We start from the raw sequence: 22,274 nt of genomic DNA on the forward strand, positions 1-22,274 counted from the left end.
GTCGTAGGCTGGTCCCATATTCTGTTGAAACCCTTGCCATGAGAGATGGGGGAAATCTCCATTTTTCCAATAAAAGGAGATTGAATTTTTGGGCACAGTTGAAGGATTTATTATGAATTCCAGACCAGTGTTAACCACAATAACCTTAAACTAGCCAAATAAAACATGGTGATATGCTTTTCATTTTTTTCTGTGTTCCATAACACTATCCCCAGAATGGTTTAACTCCATCACAATTGGCTGGGGTGAGGGGGAGTGTAAGAAATCACATGGGGCCACTGTCTTATGTTCATACGTTAAAAACAAGCTCTAGAACTTGTACACAGCTGCAGCCATGAAGATGAAGCTAGCTAGGTCTGGCATCATCATAGACCCTCAATACAGAAGAGCCAGCTTCTGCAATTCCTTTATTTATCTACCACAGTAACTTTACTATCCTGCTCTGCAGTCAAAGATACTTTCAGACACAAGCGGGCAATAAATCAAACAACAACAGTAGTAAGTAACATTGGTACAGAATTAAATCAAGCCCAGCAGCATCAAAGTTGCCTCAGGATAGTGCAAGTCACTGCGCAATTGCAGTCATGCTGTCCCTACCTATGTGGCCTGCTTAATCCACGGCATTAGAAACCTGCTCTGCTGGCCTTCACCACCATTCTGCATATGCAGGCAACTGGAAGTAGCACCTGCAGGGCAGCTATTCCAGCAGCAGACAATGGCGGACATCCTAACACTGCACATATGCAGCAAAGGATGCCTGCCTGCAGTGGCTCTGCTCTCATTTCGGCTGCCTGGGCACCCGTGCACATATGGGGGTGATTTTCGCCCCTGGAAGTACTACTACTAAGGATATTTATATACTGCTCTTCAACCAAAGTTCTCAAAGCAGTTTACATAGAAAGATGAATACATATAAGTAAGAGAGAGCCTCCTGTCCCCCAAGGGCTCACAATTTAAAAAGAAACATAAGGTAGACATGAGCAACAGCCACTGGAGGGATGCTGTGCAACCCTCAAGGACAGATTTGCAGGTCACACCGAGCACTTCCAGTGTGTGTGTGTGTGTGTGTGTGCAGGTGAGTAGGAATCACCCCGCCCCCTGAGCACAACTGCTGTGCTGCTGAAGTGGGAGCACAGTGTGGGTGTGCATTCTCTGGCTGCACGTGTGCTGCATTAGCATGCCAGCCACGGTGTGCGGGGCGGCCTCCCACATGCATTGCACAGAGGGCCTCCATGCTGCTGCACTGCTGACTGTTGCTAGCAGTAGTTGGCAATGGAGTAGAAACTCCCCGCATGCAAATGCTCCGTCCACAGGGCAAGCTACCATGCTCTTTGCAGCTGCTCTTCAAAACCCTTGACCAAACGAGTGGCCTTCACATGGCAGCTGTTAACTTGTTGTCTGGCATTCAGTTCTAGGGAATTCACTGTTCCCTTAGGGGTAGGTCCTACCTTATAACTCAAGGCAGGTCCTCTGAGACTCCTGCAAAGTAAGGAGCTGCCTCTGCATTAAATGAACGGGGAGAGCCTATAGCTGGGGAGGGACCCACATGTGGCTGATGGAAGTTGGTAAGGCTGCCAGCCAGAACGACTGAAGGACCTCATCAAGTTGGTGGACGTTGGCAGTCTGCCAGGCATGCAGTGACTGTGGCTTGAGCTTCCCTTTTAAGCTTCCCACTATACACCCCTGCTATTCATCACTAATGACGGTGACTATTTGCGGACAAGTCAATTTTTGCAATCTACCCCAGAGTGGTAAATTAACACCCAGTTGGCAAGACAGGCTGGAACAGGTAAGTGCCTGCTGTCAAGACTCCTAGCCATCTTGGATTCAGAGCACCTGTTCCGATGAGGAGGCGGGGGATTTTATATAGAGTCTAGAACGAAGTGCTGTCCAAAAAAAGCTTCAAAAAGACAGATATTGGGGCGGGGAAGGCTGCTCAAACTCGCCGTCCCCCCAAGACAAGCACAAACATGCTGCTGGGAGCGCGGATGAGCAGCTTCCAGCACCATGTTCGTGCTTGTCCGGAGTGGAGCTCCAGAGGCTGAGATGACACATCCTGGCCTCCGGATATCTACAGTGCACCACACCATGAGCGCAGTGCATTGACAGGCTCTCCTGTCAGATGGGCACTCTAGGCACCCGTCTCTGTGTCTCCTTCTTGGGCTCCGTGCAGCTCAAGGAGACACATGATCCCATCAGCTGGGTTAAGAGAGCACTTTCTCCCTTAACCTCGACTAAGAGCCGGGCTTGGGAGCCGGGTTAGGTTGGGCAGGAGTGTTGGACCCACGCGGATCCCGGCACTCCACACGAGCCACCTAGCTGGGCTAGACTGCTCGTGAGAACAGCCCTCATTGCCTGCTGACTCACAATCGAACTAAAAAGTAAGCAAAATAAGGTAGTGGGAGAAGACCCAAGAGGCAAGGGGCTTGCTTTTCTAGGAAGGATCTATGTGGAAGAACCAGCCATGATCTAGTATCCTGTTCATGGATCTTCTCATGAAAACCTGAATGGGTGTTTACAGAAATTTGATCAAAGACTATGGCATATGGAACAAAATAATTGTGAACATAATTCTGTACTATATGGGCAATCATAATTCTACAATACTGCCTCCAGTTCTCTGAAAAGTTAATAGTCTGTGCACAATCTCAGATTTCTGGCATTTGCATCCTAACACCCACAGCCTTGTTCCTTTTTCTTCCCTCGGCTCTGCACAGACATCAACGAATGCCTGAACTTCGGCACATGCTCTCAGCTCTGCAACAACACAAAAGGCTCATACATGTGCATTTGCGCCAGGAACTTCATGAAGACACATCAGACGTGCAAGGCAGAAGGTACCACCAACTAGACTAAGGGGATCCTTACCCCGGAATTGGGGCAGCTTTTGTGTGCAGGAGTGAGTGAGTGAGTGTGCACCTGTAGTATTTAACAGAGACGTGTGGGAAATCATTGCTTGATATATAACACCCTGCTTTCAGAGTGATCCCACAGGGGCAGGAGTCTCCAGCCAACTGCTAGACTGTTTGGGGGGGAAAGTGCAGCCCAGCTTTCTAGTTGATCATGGCAGAATTAGGGATGACACTCAGATAGGATAGGCCGATGGTGTTATTAGTCAAGTTCCTGGCTGGGTGAAGGAACCTGCTTCCTCTTCATGGGACAGGCTCCTTCCAAACCCTTTGTTACTGTTGAAGCAGTTCCCCTGATTGATTTCAGTGGGAGCGTGTTAATTAAGCACTTGCTTAATTTTCTCACTAAAAACACAAGGAGTTGTTTTCAGTTTTGGCTGGATGATGCTCAGTTTCTCCCCCACCCCACCCCATCTAGTTACATAGGTATGGGTAAGATTCTTTGACCTGCAAGCAGTTAGGACTTTATGTGTACATAGGATGGGTAGGATTCTCATGTGTACCCCATCTCCACCATGCTCTTTGGGCCTAGGACCCTAAGAATTATCCAACCATGGTGTATGTCTGTCTGTCATCTGTCTGTGTGTGTGTGTGTGTGTGAGAGAGAGAGAGAGAGAGAGAGAGAGAGAGAGAGAGAGAGAGAGAGAGAGAGAGAGAGAGAGAGAGAGATGACTATGAGGCACTCATGTACACACAGAGCTCCATATCTCTTGCTGGGAGGGGAAACACCCATGCATGCACACACAGGCTCTGGGTTGCAACCCTCATGTGTGAGTATGTGCTAGTGTGTGCGTGGATGCATCTCAATTTAAAGTTCTATGTACAGGCATAGTATAATTGTGTTGGCCCGTGATTTATTATTGCACTGCTTTCCCTGAAAATTATACCTCCTTATATCTCTCTGTGAACCCACCATGTAGGGATCTGCAAACGACTCAGATTCAAGAGAGTTTAGGTTGAGTGGCTTGGCCTCGAACCCAACTGGGTCCAGCTCAGTTCAGAACCGAACTGATTGGGCCAGTTTAGGCACAGTTCACGCAAATGGCCAGTGAGCATGTGTGGAGGTTAACCGCGGGGGTGGGGCCTCCACTCATGCACAAAGGCCTGAAACGGGCTGAAGAAAGCCCAAACCAGGTGGGAGGTGGCCCTAGACACTGGAAGAGGAGGCCAGTGGGGGTCGGGTGAGATGCTGCCCCCACCCATGCGGCCACCACAGCTGCCTCCACTGGCGGCGGCAATAGTGAGTACATTAAGATGATTTTAATTATTTTATTTTAACCATTTAAGAAGCCCATGCCCCGCTCCCACTCCTCATTTACCAGTAAAGGGGAATCCTCACCAGAGTCCCCTTTGTTGATAGGGCTCTGAACTGGTTTGAATTGGAACTGAACTGGGTCCCGGTCTTGAGAAGAGAAAAACCGAATATGTCCGGACTAGTTCGTATTTGAACCGAGCGGCCAAAAACAGTTTTGTGCACATCCCTACCAGTGTTCTCTAATTTTCTTCATCTGTGTGTGGAATGAGTTTTATTCTGGGCAGCAGTATCAAGGCAGTGTGTGTGTGCATGTGCATTCAGAGTGGGACCTTCCTGATTCAACCTGAGCAGGATCTAAAAATAACTGAGCAGACATCCAGAAACGTGAGTGTGTGCACACACGCACGCCTTAGCGGGAACACTGATCCCTACCACCTTGTGGAGTCTCGGAGTCCACCATCACTCCAACAAGGGCAGCTCTCATTGTGATGATGGGTTTAAAACTTTATAGAGATCAGTTCAAAGCTTCTCCCGCTTCTTCTCCAGGATCTGACCACCAGATACTTTACATTGCTGATGACAACAAGATCCGCAGCATGTTTCCCTTCAACCCCAACTCGGCCTACGAGCCTGCCTTCCAAGGGGACGAGAGTGTCCGCATCGCGGCCATGGATGTCTATGTCAAGGGCAACAAGATCTACTGGACCAACTGGCACACGGGCCGTATCTCATGCCGTGAATTGCCATCCTTGGCTGGCTCCAGCTCCTCCAACCGCAACCGACGGCAGATCGACAACTCCGTCACTCACCTAAATGTGAGTCGCAGGAGTCCAAGCGTGGCTGGGAAGGCACATGGGGGCAAAGAGCCGGGACCAAGACCTGTGTCTGGAAGGAAGCGTTGGCTGACGTTGGGGTGCTCCTCTCACTTCCTTTTCCCCCTCACAGATTTCAGGGCTGAAGATGCCACGAGGCATTGCCATCGACTGGGTGGCTGGGAATATCTACTGGACAGACTCGGGACGTGATGTCATTGAAGTGGCCCAACTGAAAGGCGAGAACCGCAAGACGCTGATCTCGGGTATGATCGACGAGCCCCATGCCATTGTTGTGGACCCACTCCGAGGGTAAGGCAGGCCCTGCCCCCATTTACCCAGCATCTCTCTGACTTTCTCTGTTGTTCAGATCTGTCATAGAACGTCTTTCTCTTTATATAGCACCATGTACTGGTCAGACTGGGGGAACCACCCTAAGATTGAGACCGCTGCAATGGATGGGACCCAGAGGGAGACACTTGTACAGGACAATATACAGTGGCCAACAAGTGAGTTGGGGCATGTGTGCTTTTGGGGCGCTGGCGGATGGTTTGTTCAAGCTCAGTTTAGACCAGGTCACTGTGGCTGGGAGTGATGGGAGTTGTAGTTCAGCAAAAGCAGGAGAGCCAAAGTTGCCTACTCCTGATTGAGACTAACGTGCAGTTAGCTAAAATTGTAGGTTTAGATCTCAGGCCAGCTTAAAAGTTCAGTTTTTAAAATAAGCCAGATCTTTGCATTCCCTAGCGGCTGACACTGCCCTGTCAGCGCCCAGGCAATGCAAGGGGGGCTGCCCTACTCCTCCCTGAACCAGCAGCCATTGTCCACTCCCTAAAAAGACACTGTCCTAATCTCCATTCCATTAGCACCTATTGTCCTCTGATGCAGCCCAGTAACTCAGTCACATCCCCTTCCTTTAAATGAGGTCTTCCTGTTGGAATGGGCCACAGGAGGAATTTGGAGGGGGCTAGCCCGGGGAATAAATTTAGCGCTAGTTTGCAAGGAAATACAAGTTTCCTTATACTGAGCTTAAGCATTGGTCTGTTTAGCCCATATTGTCTGCTGTAATTAGCAGCAGTTTTCCAGTGTCTTAGGCATAGGAAGGCCTTTCCCAATCCTGCTGCCCAAGATCCTTTTGACTGGAGATGCCTGGGACCTTCTGCATTCTACCACCAAGTTATGGTCCTGTGTATGGGTGTCATTAATAAGATTTTTCATAGGGCTGGTTCTCATGATCACTGAAATATTAGTTAAGTGGCAGATCTGATACCACTCTTCCTCAGAGCGTGTTGTGTGAAATTTCACACCGTTCGTGTGTGAAATTTCTAATCCTCCAAGATGTGGAAGGTGAGAGTGTGTGTGATTTGTAGAACTTCTACATTGTTGCGTTCTTGAAACCTATGCATTGGTGGCTGTGTTTTTCCCCTGCAGGTCTGGCTGTTGATTACCATAACGAACGCCTGTACTGGGCTGATGCCAAGCTCTCAGTCATTGGTAGCATCCGGCTCAACGGGACCGACCCAGTGGTGGCCATTGACAGCAAAAAAGGTAACAATATTTTTGAGGGGAGAACAGAGGAATTGTGGTAGTCCATATATGTGAACTCCTTAGAAGGTCTTCGTCATCTTCTCCAGTGAATGAATCTTTATTTCGGCCATCAACCAGAATAAATATTGCAATCTACCACTTCTTCTCCCATGATCCCAACTCTCTTCTTGCTGTTGACAAAGGGGCAGTAATGACAATCACTGCTAGTCCAAGCAGGTAAGCTGGATCGGCATGAGTGGCCTGACCCAAATCAGGGGCTGTAGCACTGAACCCCACTCTGCAGTGCTCTCTATGGCATTTTTCCCCCCTAGAGAAAGATTATGCAGTGTTACAGCTGTGGGGTGGCAGGCAGAATGCTGCTGTCTGGATGCAGCCTAAGAAGCCATCATCATAGAATGGTCTCTTTTTTCCCCCAGAGAACATGGAATATTTATGTCTGCCATTCCCACAGGACTCCAAATCACTCTCCTCTCCACAGTGCCAGACAGTGGAAACCTTTCTGTTATTCCCCCACCCCCAAGACTGATAGCAGGAGACCTGACCAGTGTTGCCTCTAACAAGGATTCCTGCAAAAGCCATTGCAGCTGGGGATTCTGGGAGTTTTAGTCAATAACATCTGGGAGTCCCTGCTAGAGGGAACACGGGGCCTGACTGAATTCAAGCTCCTTCCATGTATCCCAAACCATGTGGCCATTAGCAGAGCAGCATGGCTGCTTTCTAAAACTTCTTCCATTCCCTTTTGTCCCAGGGCTCAGCCATCCTTTCAGCATCGACATTTTTGAAGATTACATCTACGGCGTCACCTACATCAACAACCGCATCTTTAAGGTCCACAAGTTTGGCCACGATACCGTCAGCAACCTGACAGCAGGACTCAACCATGCCACTGATGTGGTACTCTATCACCAGTACAAACAGCCAGATGGTTAGTACCACATCTTGGAACACCAGGCCTTGTTAGCAAAACGGGATAAAGGGGGCACTTTGACCCTGTGCAAATGCTATGACGGTCTGGAGTGAAAGAGATGTAGGGAGGCAGTGCATTCATGGGTCAGAACCTAGAGATAGCTACAGAGAACTGGACCCTGTATATCTGGATTACTAAGCACAAGTAAGAAGTAATTTGGAGTTCTGGGTTGGGTTTAAGGAGGATGCTGACAAAAATGGAAAGGAATAAGAGGAGATGGTGAAGGTTTTCAAAGATATGTCATATGAAAGAAATGGGCAGAATACAATGACTCAATACAGATATCTTGCCAAACCATAGTTAAGGAAGCTGAAGTATAATTTGGTGTGGTGTCTAAATTGACAAAACCATGGCCAGAAAGCTTAGTTTGAAGTGGGTTTGCTAGGATTTGGTGCAATGTCTGAATTGACAAACAATAGTTAACAGTGGTTACTCTGCTTTAGGAAGCAGCTGCACCATAGAAATAGAGCGGAGAGCTGGTCTTGTGGTAGCAAGCATAACTTGCCCCCTCAGCTAAGCAGAATCCATCCTGGTTGCAAATGAATGGGAGACCTGATGTGTAAGCACTATAAGATATTCCCCTCAGGGGATGGAGCTGCTCTGGAAAGAGCATCTAGGTTCCAAGTTCCCTCCCTGGCATCTCCAAGATAGGGCTGAGAGAGATTCCTGCCTGCAACCTTGGAGAAGCCACTGCCAGTCTCTGTAGACCAGGTCTGCTCAATTTAGGCCCCACAGCTGTTTTTGGACTACAACTCCCATAATCCCCAGCCAAAGTGACCAATAGCCAGGGATTGTGAGAGTTGTAGGCCAACATCTGCAGGGGGTCCGGAGTTGAACAGCCCTGGTGTAGACAGCAGCTTCCTGTGTTCCTAGAAGTGCTGAAAGACAAAAGCCCTAAACCATGGTATGCATATATATTTGAAAACTCCAACTATGGTTGAACTATGGGCAGCTCATACCATGAGTTGGTGCGATGTCTGATATGTTGAATGTTTTTAACCTGTGGACTGGCAGAGAATACGACAAGACGTCATGTTAGATCTGGGTGACATTTGGGGGAAATAATGTCCTAACTATAGAATGAGTTCTGCCATTGAATAAGCTGCCTGGGCAGATAGTTTGAAGGCTTTTCAGAAAAGCTTGGGGAGGCACCTGGCAGGAAGTTTCAGGCGTCCAGCCGCATGCAGAGATGTGGTCTAGATAAGCCATTGGGTTTCTCCCATCAGCATTCATTTCTACTTAGTTTTGTGCCCAACAATATGATTTCACCTGAACTGGATCCAGGTTAATAAATTAATTCAAGCACAACATTAGGTAGATCTGGCCCTGCTCTGGGGACTGGATGTGTTGGTAGTCATTAAGACATTTTTCTGAGAATAGAGTGGCATGACGACTAGCTAGTGGAGACGGTGAGGTCAGACTAGACTCAGAGCCAGTAACGTGTATGCTGGATTCAGGGAGGAACCATTCCAGAAACCAGGTGGACAACAGAAATTGCAGGGCCCCTGGGAATGCAAGCCTGCCTCCCTAGGGCTTTGTTTGGACCCTGTTTGGGGGCCAGAGGGTCTGCCATGCAGCGGGAGAGAGTGAGCCTTCGCAGGCCTCTCCTGAGCTCTCACTCATTGTCTTTTCTCTGCAGTGACCAACCCATGTGACAGGAAAAAGTGTGAATGGCTCTGCCTCCTGAGCCCCAGTGGTCCTATGTGCACTTGCCCGAATGGCAGGCGGCTGGACAACGGCACATGTGTGCTCATCCCCTCACCTACTGTTTCTCCTGTTGGTACGTGCATTAACCCCTCTGCCACGCACAGAGTGAAGCCTCGCCAGCTCAAAGGCTGCACTTCTTGCTTTCCCCAGCAATAGTGCTCTGCCCTAAGATTCACCTGCTGGTTTTAATCTCTGGCTGGCCCAGGAAGTGAAATTTAGCCTGCATTCTCACAATCACAAGGACCCTGGTTAAAATGTCAATCGGGATCAGCAGGCCCTGCTGTGCTGATTGTGAGAACCCAGGATTTCAGGGAAATTCTGATCAAATCTCACTGGTTAACAAGCATTTAACCAGGACAGATAACTGGGATTCCAGGTTATCTGTCCTGGTTAAATGCTAAGTTACCTAGAGTGGCTTAACCAGGATTGCCCTGAAATTCTGCATTCTCACAGTCAGCTTTGTGGAGCTTGTTGATCCCATTGAACTTTTTAGCCGGGATCCTTGTGATTGTGAGAATGCAAGACTTACACTTAGTTCTTTGGTCTGATTATCCCCAATTCCCAGCATTGGCAGCTCACTGAATATGTGAGCCAGCAGTGGTGTGTCTCAATTAATTTAATTTAATAAAAGATTTAATAAATGCCACCCAATCCACAGACTCAGGGCAGTGTACAAAGCAAGAACAGCATCTGAGATTTTTAAAAATTCTTTAAAGATTTTAAAGGGCAAACACCTGGCGGAAAGGAAATGTCTTCAATAAGGTCTTAACCAATGCATGTTCTGCCATGTTGTCTCTGGAAAGTGGCAGTAACTCAAGAGCTGCAACTCCCTCTTTTGCTTAGTTTTTTTCTGTCTGGTGTTTGTGCTTCTTAGGGAGCAGTAAGCAGCACAGCCAGATGATGGTTCCAGTGGGGAACTAGTTCTTTTTCCCAGAGCAGTAATGGGTCTCTTTCCTGTTCCAGTTCTCATTCGCATCCTTTTGTCTACTTGGGGAATAAGTGGTGTTAGATTGTTGGGGGTTTTTTTGTGTGTTTTTTTTTAACTATTATTTATTTAATGTTACAACCCACCAGATTAGGGGCTCACTCAACGCACCTTAGACACTGAAAAACATATAAGTATTCTATGAAACAACCAACAGGAATGGTCCGAGGCGTTTGGGCACCAAATACCGCCCTGGCCTCCCAAACCAGCCCCACTCCCCTGTGGGATTAAGAGGAGCAGGGGCTGCGAGCAGTCCCCTTTCCCTGCCATGATCTGATCCCTGCAGGCTTTAAAGGGGGCCTGAGGTGAGGAGAGGAAGCTGCTTGCTGGCAGCCTCTTTCGTTGCCTTGCACACCCCTTTCAGTCAGCTGGGAGCTGGAAGTGCTCAGTTCAACACCTGTAGCAGCCTTGGCCTAAACAGTCCCCCCACTCACTTTTTGTGTGCGTGTGTGCACGCTCTCTCTCTCTCTCTCTCTCTCTCTCTCTCTCTCTCTCACACACACACACACACACACACACACACACACACACACACACACCCCAAAAGCCTCCCGTCCCATGATTTTCACTTGGCGGCAGCTCCTGCTGCCGCCACTCCTGCCCTTTCTCCTGGTGGTTCAGTTCACCTCCTGTCTTTTGAAAAGACAGGGAGTGGAGAACAGAGCAGCAGTGCAGAAATTGGGTCGGAGTCTTTTAAATTAAAAGGAGACTTGCAAAACATTTGGTGTTTACATGGATTGTCAGCTGTTGGCCAGCAGGTGGCGGTGTAAATTTGTTATCCGTCCCTTAACGTCATCTGGACACGTGTCGTCACTGTGTCTCCGATGGAAATTTGTGCTGAAGTTGGAATAAATTATCATGTGGATAGGCCCATAGAGTCACCAGCTCTAATGAACAACATCCCCAACTTTCAGTTCAGGGAAACTGATCAAACTTCACCAGCCCTGGTTCCCAGGTCCAGTGCTGTGAAATCATGCCATGCCATGTAAGATTGTGAAATTGTACCAGCAGAACAAGCATCTCACTTCCTCGTGTGTATTTGTGGGCTTTTTTTAGTGCCAGCCACTGATACCTGTAACCTGGTTTGCCTCAATGGTGGCAGCTGCTTCCTAAATGCCCGCAAGCAGCCCAAGTGCCGATGCCAGCCACGCTACTCTGGGGACAGGTGCCAGATGGACCAGTGCTCTGGACACTGCCTGAATGGGGGCACCTGTGCTGCTTCCTTGTCTGGTGAGTCGTTTGGAGGAGAGATTTGGATGACCTGGTCGATTGGGTGTGGGAGGTGGAGGGTGTGTGTGCCAGGGAGATCTATCACTACAGAAACCGAAGTCTCAGATCCAAAGGGTGGACTTCCTTCCACAAGATTGTGGGCATCCATTCTCGATTCCGAGGTTTTCAACTACATCCTCAAAATGTCTCTATTCCAAAACCCAGTCTCAGTTCCAACTCAAATTGTTTGAGTGCTGATTCCAGGACTGACAAAAGTCTGATCCCAGGCTCAGACAGACATCTGAGTACCAAAATCAATTTCCTGGCACCTAGAGGTTATTTGTGGTGTTCCCCTAGAGTCCAACTTTCCTCAACTTGCCACTTTGCTCTGTAAAATACATGGAGGTTCTGGCCAGGAAATAATTAGGCGGTTTCAGTAGCAAGGAGTCGCTGTGCATGTTCACTGGATCCCAGATTTCCTCAAAGAGCTCATGCAGCTGTAATGCAGGAACATTTCATTGATCATATAGATCTGTGCAAAATGAGGGCGGTTGGCCTAGCCCTGCTAATGACTCTACTTTCTCCCCTCCCATGCTCTAGGGATGCCAACTTGCCGCTGTCCCACCGGCTTCACTGGCTCTCAGTGCGACAAGCAGTTGTGCGCCGACTACTGCCTCAACAATGGCAGCTGCACGGTCAACCAGGGCAACCAGCCCATCTGCCGCTGCCCAGTTGACTTCACCGGTGACAGGTGTCAAAACCGTAAGTGCCCATCAGCTGTCACACTCGCAACAAGACCTAAACTAGGGACCTGAGGTTTTCCAGTGGGAATTCAGCCTGTGTGTTACCCTCGCTCCACTCAAGGCTTTAGCCCAGTGGTTGCCAACCAGCGTTCCTCCAGATGTTGCTGAACCACCACTTCCATCATCCCTAGATACAATTTATTGGAGGAACCCTGGTTGGGAACCACTGCTTTAGCCAAAGGAGGGGACTGCAGTGAAATCGGCTAGACCACCCAGGAATCCTCTCCATAGCAATAGGCCAGAGCAGGTCATATTGCTGTCTCTGATCCCTATAAAAGCTTCTGTCTCGGATCTGAGCAACTCGGGGACTCTCCTCCTGTTACTAGCTACAAAACTCCTGTTGCTTCTTTGGCCTTCATTTCTAGCCATCTAGATTGGAATCAACTCTGACAGTGCCACAGGGCTGGAGTGTGAAAAGATATACAATCCCAGGACTGGCTGCATTCAGACCTCACAACAAACCACAGTTTGAATTTGTTCATTCTCTCCTCTCCCCTGGCTCCTTTGGACATGAAGGAAGGAGATTGAAAGCTTCCTCTTATAGTTTTGAACAAACTGCAGTTTCCCATTCCGTCCTAATAGGGCACCACAGTTCATTCCAACCACAGGCTGTTCACAAACCAAAATATCAAATCATAGTTTGATCCTGGTTTCTCAGCTGGTTTAGTGAGCTATCTATAGTTTGAACAAAACACGGTTCCCCATATCCAGATGTAACAGGAAACTGCAGTTTGTTCAAAACTACGAGAGGAAGCTTTCAATCTCTTCCCCTCGTATGTGTGGGCGGGGGGGGGGAGGTGGCAGGGGGATGTGTTCTTGAACCTAAGGCTTGTGCTGGCATATTTTCATCACAGCAATCCATAGGGCTGGTTCTCACAGTCAAAGTGCCACAGAAAGTTAGGAAGAGGCTCACACACTATCAATACTTGATTGTCTGGGCGGTGAAAATCCTGGTCAGAGAACCAGGAAGTGATCATGTGTGAAGAGTCAGTTGTAGTTGGCCGGCACAGGCAGCCAAAATAGATAATCTTAGATTTATCTAAGGCGGCAGAAGTTGGCTGCCCATGCTGAGGAAATATGATTACACCTTGTACCTGATCACCTCCCAGTCCTCTAACCAGGACTTTCACCAACTGCATGTTCGCATACCAGGAGCGTGTGTGCCACCACCTTCTCCTGCCACCCTCATCTTTCAGAGGCACTTTGTGAGAACCTGCCCATAGTTTGTTGTGACATCTAAATGCAGCCACCATGTCTCCATTTTCCTCCGATATGAGGGCCAGTCCACATAATCCATCACTGAGATTGTTGTTAAGCACTTTGGGACTAATTGCTTGCATTTTTGTTGTTCAGTTTGTGGATTTTACTGTGTTATAAATAACTTTGGATATAGCAAATGGTAGGTGGGGCACTGAAAGGCGCTGGGTCCAGATAACCGAGGGACGAGGTACCCGTGAACAGTTGGAATGGGATGCTAAGAGCCTGTCTACCCAGAAGTAGTTCTTCTTCTTCTTCATGCCATGCTGAAAACTTTCTTCTGTCCTCCAGGCCCTTGCTATAACTACTGTGAGAATAATGGCGTGTGCCAGCTGACCGTCTCTGGAACTCACCTGTGCCGCTGCCCACCACATTACTATGGGGACCGTTGCCAGAATAACAAGTGTGACCGCTGCCTCGGTGGCAACTGCTCCATCAACAAGCAGAGCGGCAATGTCACCTGCACGTAGGTGCCCAGAGTTGCTGTGGGGGTTGGGTTGATGCTGAGTGATGCCCATCGGATGGTGCTGAGGGTGTTGGGGAATGCCTCCTGGGTCCTGCAGAGGGCGCTCCGTGTCACAGAGATTCCATGTCTTCCTCGGCCAGGAGCACTGGCTCTGATGGAACCTGGCTTTTGATCTTGATTGGATCGTTGTTTTCTTTGTACCAGGAAGACTGTGACGTGGACAGGGTTTAGCATGATGCCTGATGCCAGAAAAGGCTGCTTCTCCCGTTCTCCTCCTTCCCTTCCCCTCCTTCCCAACTAGCACTTTCCTTGCCAGAGGGGGCCTCTGCTTGGGCTGTGTGGATAGTCCCTCTGCTTGGCCAGCCCTCTCAGGGGGCAGGCTCTTTCTACGTGCAGAGCCCAGGCGCTCTCCGCAGCCTCCTCCATGACCGCAGGGATTCCTCTTCTCTTCTCTGTCTGTCAGCACCCTCTCTTCTCCTCCCCTTGCCTCTCTTCTCCCTCTTCGCTCTTACAGCCACACCTTTGCTCCCAAGAGTACTCTGGGCTCCTTCAGTGCCAGGTGCCTCCTTGGGTGGCTTAGGTTGAAGTGCCCCTCCTGGTGCCTCATTTGTGGCATTAACTGCTGCCTGTTGGAGAGGCTCCGCTTGCGAGCTGCTCATCTCAAAAGGAAGGACAACACCACACTTTCGGCAGGGGGAACTGGACAGCCATCAGTGGGGAAACAGAGTGAATACCAGATGGCTGCTAAGAGGGACAGAATAAGGTTGTTGGGGGACAAGCAGGCATGGTGATGTATCAGTTTGCCTGCTGCTCCAGCCAGGATCTGCCTTAGATTGGTCCATGTGACTTCCTAGGATAGCACTTTTGCTACCTCATTAAATGGAAAGGACATGAAGAGCCTCCTTTTGTACACCCCTTCAACACACGCGCACGCACGCACACACAGACACACACGGTGATTTGAGTTTTGTGTGCCTTCCAAGAAATCTGGCAATCTTAACCCCTGCTTTACCCAAAGCACCTCTTGCTGTCACGTTGTGGGAGTTCCAGGTCACTTCCTGTTGTCGTTGGGTTTGGGACTAAGGATCTTGCAAGCAGTGCTAAAAAATAAGAGGCAAGTGGAGGTACACGAAAAGGCAGTCTTAAGGGGGAGGCTATATCAGTGGGGCTGAAATGACATTATCACTCCAGGGCACTGACCTGGTCGGCAGCTTGGGCTTCAGTTACGAGGAGAGAGAAGGGTCCTGTGCCCCACTGACTGCATCTCTCTTCGACATTTGCAGATGCTCTGACGGCAGGACAGCCTCCAGCTGCTTGACTTGCAACAACTACTGCTTGAATGGGGGCACATGCACCATGAATACCGAAACATCGATGCCAGAGTGCCAGTGAGTTGGAAGGAAATTTGGGTGGAAGGGGTGTGCTGGCCGGCCTTCTCAGGATGAGAGCAGATAAACTCAGCCCTGTTTTCTTGTTTGGCGGTGGAAAGCACACACTTTGCCACTTGACCCACAGATGCCATAGCCCTGTTCACATGTTGCATTCAACGCATGTACAATCCATATAGCATGTGTGCATGTACAGATCCATGCGCACAGACAACTTCTCACACACTGTGTTCATTGCATGCATGTACACTTCCTTGCATTTGAGGGGATCTGCATACAAAAATATGCACATGTGTACAGACACCTCTACTCGTGTTCCACATAATGTCTGTGTCGGTCTCCATTCTCGAATAGACATGTCCCCTGCTCCTACTGTTCTCAAAAGCCAACCTTTTTCCTTGAATGGCAGAGTTTTCCCAGTCTGCAACTCCTCTGACCTGCATGCCATACCTGAAGGACATTCACGACTGAAATGGGGAGAGTTGGCAGGGAGACAGGCTCCTGCCTACCTCCCCGTGTACATGATCAATACCTTCTCACTGCAACACACGATTGAAGCCACAGCCAGCAGCATAGCCGAGAGCCGGAGGAGGTTGGAGTCCTCCAGCATCCCACAATGCATCACACTGAAAGTGTGACTCTTGACGCCCGGCTTTGTGCATGCTTGGGCTACAGGAAGCCCAGATATGCCCACGACCAGGGACTAAGATAGGAGGGTGCACTTGCCCCTTTCTACTTCAATAATAGCTCGAAAAAAATACCTGGCGGGGCAGCACCAGGATCGGGCCCAATCCCAGTGCACTACATAAGCAGCCCTATTGTTTGTTTGTTTGTTTGATTTCTAAACCGCCCTTCCAAAAATGGCTCAGGGCAGTTAACAACCCTGGGTAGGGGCTGTGCAAGCCTGGATAGCGTGAGCAGTCATCTGGTCCTGTATCGTTCCTAACATCCCAGAGCCCTGTCCACTTCCCTCCATTATGGAAAGAGAAGGGATGGCAACCAATAGCCACAGCAACTCCTGCTTGCTAGATTATGGTGCCCTACAACCCAGTGCATTTGCTCCTTCCTATAATCCCTTGGTGAACTCAAGCCCATCACTGACCCCACCCCGCCACCTCCCACGACTTCCACTTAGCTGTAGAGGTGACCTGCTGAGTGTTATTCCCAGAGTTGTGGATTCTCCAGGAAATTTTTCACATCTGGCTTTTAGTTCCGACCTCAGGGTATTCATTCACGTATTGCCCAAATTTACCCTGAAGACCCTGTGAGCTATCAGGGAGCACTTCACACACAATTCGGGTTTTCGATCGTGTGTAGCCCGGTTGATATCTGGGGTTAAAAGAAATCTACTCTTTATGTCGGTTTTTGGGGGGCAATTTCAAACTCACAGTAAAGCTTGCTGTCTGGGAAATCTCCAGGAAACTTCCCCATATAAATTTTCCCCTCATTTGCATAAAATGTGCATCCCCCTCCCCTAAAAAAAAATTGCTATATAAATATGTAGTGGCCTGGTTTTGCATATTAGTTGACCTGTTTATACGGTTAAAACAACACCTCCCCCACATTAATTTCCCATGGTGTTTCAAGCATTTTTCAACTAGCCAAGTAGAAGTTTTAGAAATGGAAAATTTTCCATAGGAAAATAAAGTACAGTTGTCCCTCGCCAACCACGAGGGTTCTGTTGCTGGAAACCCTCGCATTTGGCGAATTTGCAGTTGGCAAGGCATAGGATTACATTATGAACAGGGGCTAGAGGAATATCGAGTGCTGAAGTGCCTAAAATCCACGCAAAACAGGGTTTTTTTTAACATTTTTTTTTAAACAGTAGATATTATTGCTCCTAAGCGTCCTTCCAGGCCTGCTTCTAAGATGGCTCCCTGGTACACGGAGGAGTTGCGGGGGATGAAGCGGCTTGGTAGGCGACTGGAATGCAAGTGGAGGAGAACTCAGCTCGAATCTGACAGGATGCAGCATAGAACCCATTTGAAGACCTACACAATGGCAGTGCGTGCAGCAAAAAAAACGTTTTTGGTCGGCGCGCATTGTGTCTGCCGGTTCACGTACAGCAGAGTTATCCTGGGTGGTGAGCAGTATAATTTCTGCTCCTTCTGCCTCAAGTCAGCTCCCGGAGATACTCTGCTGTGACGCTTTTAGTGGGTTCTTTGCGGAAAAAATCTCCTGTATTCGGGCCGACTTGGACTCCACTATTTCTGCAGGGTCTGTGAGGGAGGTATTCTGCGATCCGTCTTGCAGTATTAGGTTGGATCATTTTCAATCTGTGACTCCTGATGATATGGACAAGCTGCTTGGAGCAGTACGGCCTACCACTTGTTCTCTGGATACTTGCCCAACCTGGCTGCTTCGATCTAGCAGAGAGATTGTTGGAGATGGCCTAGTGAATATCATAAATGCATCACTGAGGGAGGGTAGGGTGTCTCCCTGTTTGGAGGAGGAGGCAATAGTTACACCGCTTCTTCAGAAGCCTTCCCTGGATCCCTCAGCGATGGATAGTTATAGGCCAATCTCCAGTTTCCCCTGGCTGGGCAAGGTAATCGAGAGGGTGGTGGCTAACCAGCTCCAGGCAGTTTTGGAGGAAACTGATTATCTAGACCCATTTCAAACTGGCTTTAGAACGGGCTATGGGGTTGAGACAGCCTTGGTCGGCCTGATGGATGACCTTTACCGGGGAATCGACAGGGAGTGTGACTCTGTTGATCCTTTTGGATCTCTCGGCAGCGTTCGATACCATTGACCATGGTATCCTTCTGGGTCGCCTGGGGGAGTTGGGAATAGGGGGCATTGCTCTGCAGTGGTTCTGTTCCTATCTCTCGGGTAGATCCCATTTGGTGGAGCTTGGTGACAGTCGCTCCTTGGAGCTGTTATATGGAGTCCCTCAGGGCTCCATTCTGTCACCAATGCTTTTCAATATCTACATGAAACCGCTGGGTGAGGTCATCAGGAGATTTGGTACTGGGTGTTATCAGTATGCTGATGACACCCAAATCTACTTCTCCCTTTCATCTTCAGGAAATGGCATTCATTCTCTAAATGCTTGCCTACAGGAAGTAATGGGCTGGATGAGGGAGAACAAATTGTAGCTGAATCCAAGCAAGACAGAAGTGCTCATTGTGGGGGCTCAGAATCTGAGGAGTGTTAGATCTTCCTGTGCTGGATGGGGTTACACTCCCCCAAAAGGAGCAGGTGTGCAGCTTGGGAGTACTCCTGGACCCAGGCCTCACCCTGGTTTCTCAAGTGTAGGCCATGGCCAGGAGTGCTTTCTATCAGCTTTGGCTGATTCAACAGCTGCTCCCATTCCTTGAGGAGGATGACCTCAAAACAGTGGTGCACCAGCTACTAACCTCCTGGCTTGACTATTGCAATGCGCTCTATGTGGGGCTGCCTTTGTACGTAGTTCAGAATGTGGCAGCCAGATTGGTCTCTGGGGCAACCTGGAGAGACCATATTACGCCTATTCTGAAACAATTGCACTAGCTGCTGATATGTTTCCGGGCAAAATACAAAGTGCTGGTTATTACCTTTAAAGCATTGAACGGCTTAGGCCCGAGTTACCTTAGAGAGCACTTTCTTTTGCGTGATCCCCACCGCACATTAAGGTCATCTGAGGAGGTTCATCTCCAGTTGCCACTAGCTCGTCTGGTGACGACTCAGAGGCGGGCCTTCTCTATAGCTGCTCTGGGGCTGTGGAATGCGCTCCCTGCGGAAATCCGCAATTTGAATTCTCTGTTAGCCTTCAGGAGTGTTGGAAATTCTCTGTGGTGAGAGAATCCCTTTCTCATTATAGCAGAGTGCACAGAGGCACAACACAGTGGATTTAGTTAGGCATGCGTGTATGCTGAGAGTAAAGTAACTTGGAGCCAATTCATAGTTTCAAAACAATATATAAGGCATTTATTAAGGAACTCCATTCTAGATAGGAAAGTGAGGAGTTAGGATCTCTAATCTATCTATCTAGCTGGATGCAGATGGATTCTGCATCCTCTCTGCACATATGGTGCAGGGAGAGAGGCTTGCCATGTTGCAAGGTAGAAGGGCAGGTAGGGAAGAGAGGAGAGGAAGGAAGTTAGTCCCTGAGATTAGCAATCTACATATCAAAGGGATAGTATCAGAGCAGTGGAGAAGGGATGACCAGTGTCTTGACCCTGTAGCCCTCTGACTCACTAGTCTGTCCTCCACTGTCTGAGACGAGACAGCACAAGGTCCTTAACTTCCAACAAGGAGAGCCCTTAAAACGCATTTGTTTGGCTTGGCTTTCCAGGGTTTTTAAATCTGTTTTAATATTCTAACCTGATTTGGGGGCTTTTAATCACTGTAATTGTTTAATTGTTGTTTTAAAATGTTTTCAAATTGTTAATTGTTGTTATATTGTTTTTAATTTGTTTTTAGCTCTTTATTGTTTTAGTGGTTTGTTTTAATTGTTAACCACCCTGAGCCATTTTGGAAAGGCAGTATATAAATCAAATAAATAAATAATAAAACCCCTGACCCCCAGAAATGACCCCCTGACCCTTGGATTGCCCCCGTGAACCCAGAAATTGGCTGGAAAAAATGGCCAAATTTTTTCTTTTTAATGGCACCAACCATGAATACTCAAGTCGTGTTTGGCAAGGGGGTGACAGTTTGCCAGTCATGGACACTCAACTCCACGATTGGCAAACCTGCAGTTGGCAAAGGACAACTGTATGGGGAAATTTTTCTGGAAAAGTTTCCACTCCACATCTCTGGCTGCCCCTCTCTCTGTTCCCATCCTACTTTCCCAGCACATTTCCTGCCCAGCAAGAGCCTTCTCAGGTTTATCCCACAGCCACAAGGGCCACTTGCCATGTTCACTTCTGTCTTCTCTCTCTCTAGGTGCACATTGGAAATGACAGGGGAGCATTGTGAGAAATCCCTGGCCAGTGAACAACAGAGCAACCGTATGTAGAGTGGGAGATGAAGGGGAGCTCTTGCTGAGATTGATATATGGCATCCATGCCTGTGTATGTTTTGGGTGGGTCACATGCAGTGGGGTGGACATGCGAGGTCGATGTGTGTGTGTTTGGTGGGGAGGTGTATATGCCAAGGTCGGGTGTTATTTTCTCAACTGCGGATACACGAAACGATGAATAACGGATCCGCGGGTAAGGCGGTCCACCTGTGTATTACTTTGGGGCAGGTGTGCATGCAAGTCAGCAATAACTAATTTAAAGCCTTTCAGCTACCATGAAAGCAGCCACATGATGGCACACGTACCTCCAGTATAAGAGGGCTGAGACTATTCTTCTCACTCACTCTACTTGCTGTGGAACAGAAAGGGGGATGATATGTCCATTCTCCGGGCAAAAGCAGCATTTCTGATCTGCAAGTCACCATCCTAGCCATGCTGCAGGAGAATGGATTTTTTGTTTTGTTTTGTTTTCATTCATACATTGCTTTGAAGCCTTGGGGGTGGGGGGGAAGAGCTTAAAAGCTACCAAAAAGGGGCTACACCATCCCCACCCTTTGCAGACCCTTGGGACAAGAGAGTTTTGGGACGAGAAGGAACTGTGACACCTCATCTAGAGTTTTCCAGATTGCACCCCCTTCTCTCCCCCATGGTAGGGAATGCACTTGAATAGGAAACAATAGCTGGCATGTCCCGCAGCGTAATGCGGCTGTCCTGCTAGCATTGCGTTTATTCTTGTGCTTTCACACATTGTGGTGTGACTTGCATTATTTCCAGTGTGCGTTGTGGTGCAACGTGAGACCATGGAAAAGTCAGTAATAGCAGAACAGACCAGTTGCACAGCGGTGTGGGCACGTGCTTTAGACCCTACAGCAGCATGGGCGATTCAGAACCACTCTTGTTACGGTTTAAACTGATTTTGATCTGGAGGGAGATGCAACCCCTTGCTTTTTGGATGATTGCTTGTATCAGTGGTCATCTTTCAGGGAAGTGGGCATGTCTGCAGAAATAAAGGGTCAGATGGTGTACATGTTTAGAAGCAGCTTGGGTGAATCTTTGCTCTGTTTTGGGTGGGACATGGGGGATGATCCCCAGACTGTGATCAGTATCTCCCCACCTCTTGCAGGAACAGTCTCCATTGTAATCCCAATCCTCCTCCTCCTGCTTGTGATACTGGTGGCAGGTGCTGTGGTCTGGTACAAAAAACGGATTAAGGGGTAAGTAAAGCACTGCAAAATGGTGATTGTCAGTAGCATGTGAGGATGTGTCTATCTACTGCAGTGGGGGACAGAGTGCCTTTTAAATCCAATGTTGACATTTGATTAAACCAGACTTACACGCATGCGCGCGCGCGCGCGCACACACACACACACACACACGCAAAACCATTGGTTGAGTTTCAGTTATCTGTGCTGCTGGTTACTTCCCTTCAGTCCATTGCAATTTGGTTCCCATTGCTCATTGCACATTTGTCTTTGGTCATTTGTATCTCCTCAGGTGCCTCCCAGCTCTTTTGAAATGTCTTGTTTCATGGTTTCCTCAGGATCGTGGTGGGACATCTAAATTGTCCTGGGGATGCCTAGATGGGCTGAGCTGTCCGATGCCCTCCCAGATCATTCCTTTTAAATCTCTTACCAAGATGAATGAATTAATGGTGCCAGAGTTGCCAGCAACACACTAAGAAACCCCAGCCCACAAAGAAGTGAAAAACATACTGTCACCTTGGTATTGTCAGGGCTGCGCTGTGGACAGTGGCCACTAGGTAGCATAAGCTAGAAACCAAAACTGGGAGAGCCAACAAGACAGTCGAGGCTCCGGGATCAGCCCAGTGGTTGAAGAAGCCTGAGCTAGGAGTCAAGGTCAAACTGGTAGCCAAAGGTCAGGAACTTGCCCAGCGCCTAAACCAAGGGCTCCCAACCTGTGGTATTCCAGATGTGGCTGAACTTCAACTCCCATCATCCCCAGCAACAATACATTGTAGCTGGAGATGGTGGGAGTTGCAGTTCAGCAACATCTGGTGTACCACAGG

General features: G+C 48.7%; 1 protein-coding gene across 8 annotated transcripts in view; it reads left to right on the forward strand.

The window, feature by feature from the left end:
* The window catches only part of LRP1 (LDL receptor related protein 1), a 452,537-nt gene that overhangs the window by 425,056 nt on the left and 5,207 nt on the right, over positions 1-22,274 (forward strand). For all 8 annotated transcript variants that reach the window (XM_053288908.1, XM_053288910.1, XM_053288909.1 and 5 more), the window contains 13 exons: positions 2,718-2,837; positions 4,711-4,979; positions 5,110-5,288; positions 5,379-5,485; positions 6,405-6,521; positions 7,270-7,446; positions 9,128-9,268; positions 11,237-11,410; positions 11,990-12,151; positions 13,741-13,915; positions 15,199-15,303; positions 20,173-20,237; positions 21,372-21,462. In XM_053288908.1, coding sequence (XP_053144883.1) covers positions 2,718-2,837; positions 4,711-4,979; positions 5,110-5,288; positions 5,379-5,485; positions 6,405-6,521; positions 7,270-7,446; positions 9,128-9,268; positions 11,237-11,410; positions 11,990-12,151; positions 13,741-13,915; positions 15,199-15,303; positions 20,173-20,237; positions 21,372-21,462 — 1,882 coding nt within the window. The remainder of the gene's footprint in view (positions 1-2,717; positions 2,838-4,710; positions 4,980-5,109; positions 5,289-5,378; positions 5,486-6,404; positions 6,522-7,269; positions 7,447-9,127; positions 9,269-11,236; positions 11,411-11,989; positions 12,152-13,740; positions 13,916-15,198; positions 15,304-20,172; positions 20,238-21,371; positions 21,463-22,274) is intronic.

The sequence above is a fragment of the Hemicordylus capensis genome, chromosome 2 (genome assembly GCF_027244095.1).
Source record: "Hemicordylus capensis ecotype Gifberg chromosome 2, rHemCap1.1.pri, whole genome shotgun sequence".
Classification (NCBI taxonomy): domain Eukaryota; kingdom Metazoa; phylum Chordata; class Lepidosauria; order Squamata; family Cordylidae; genus Hemicordylus; species Hemicordylus capensis.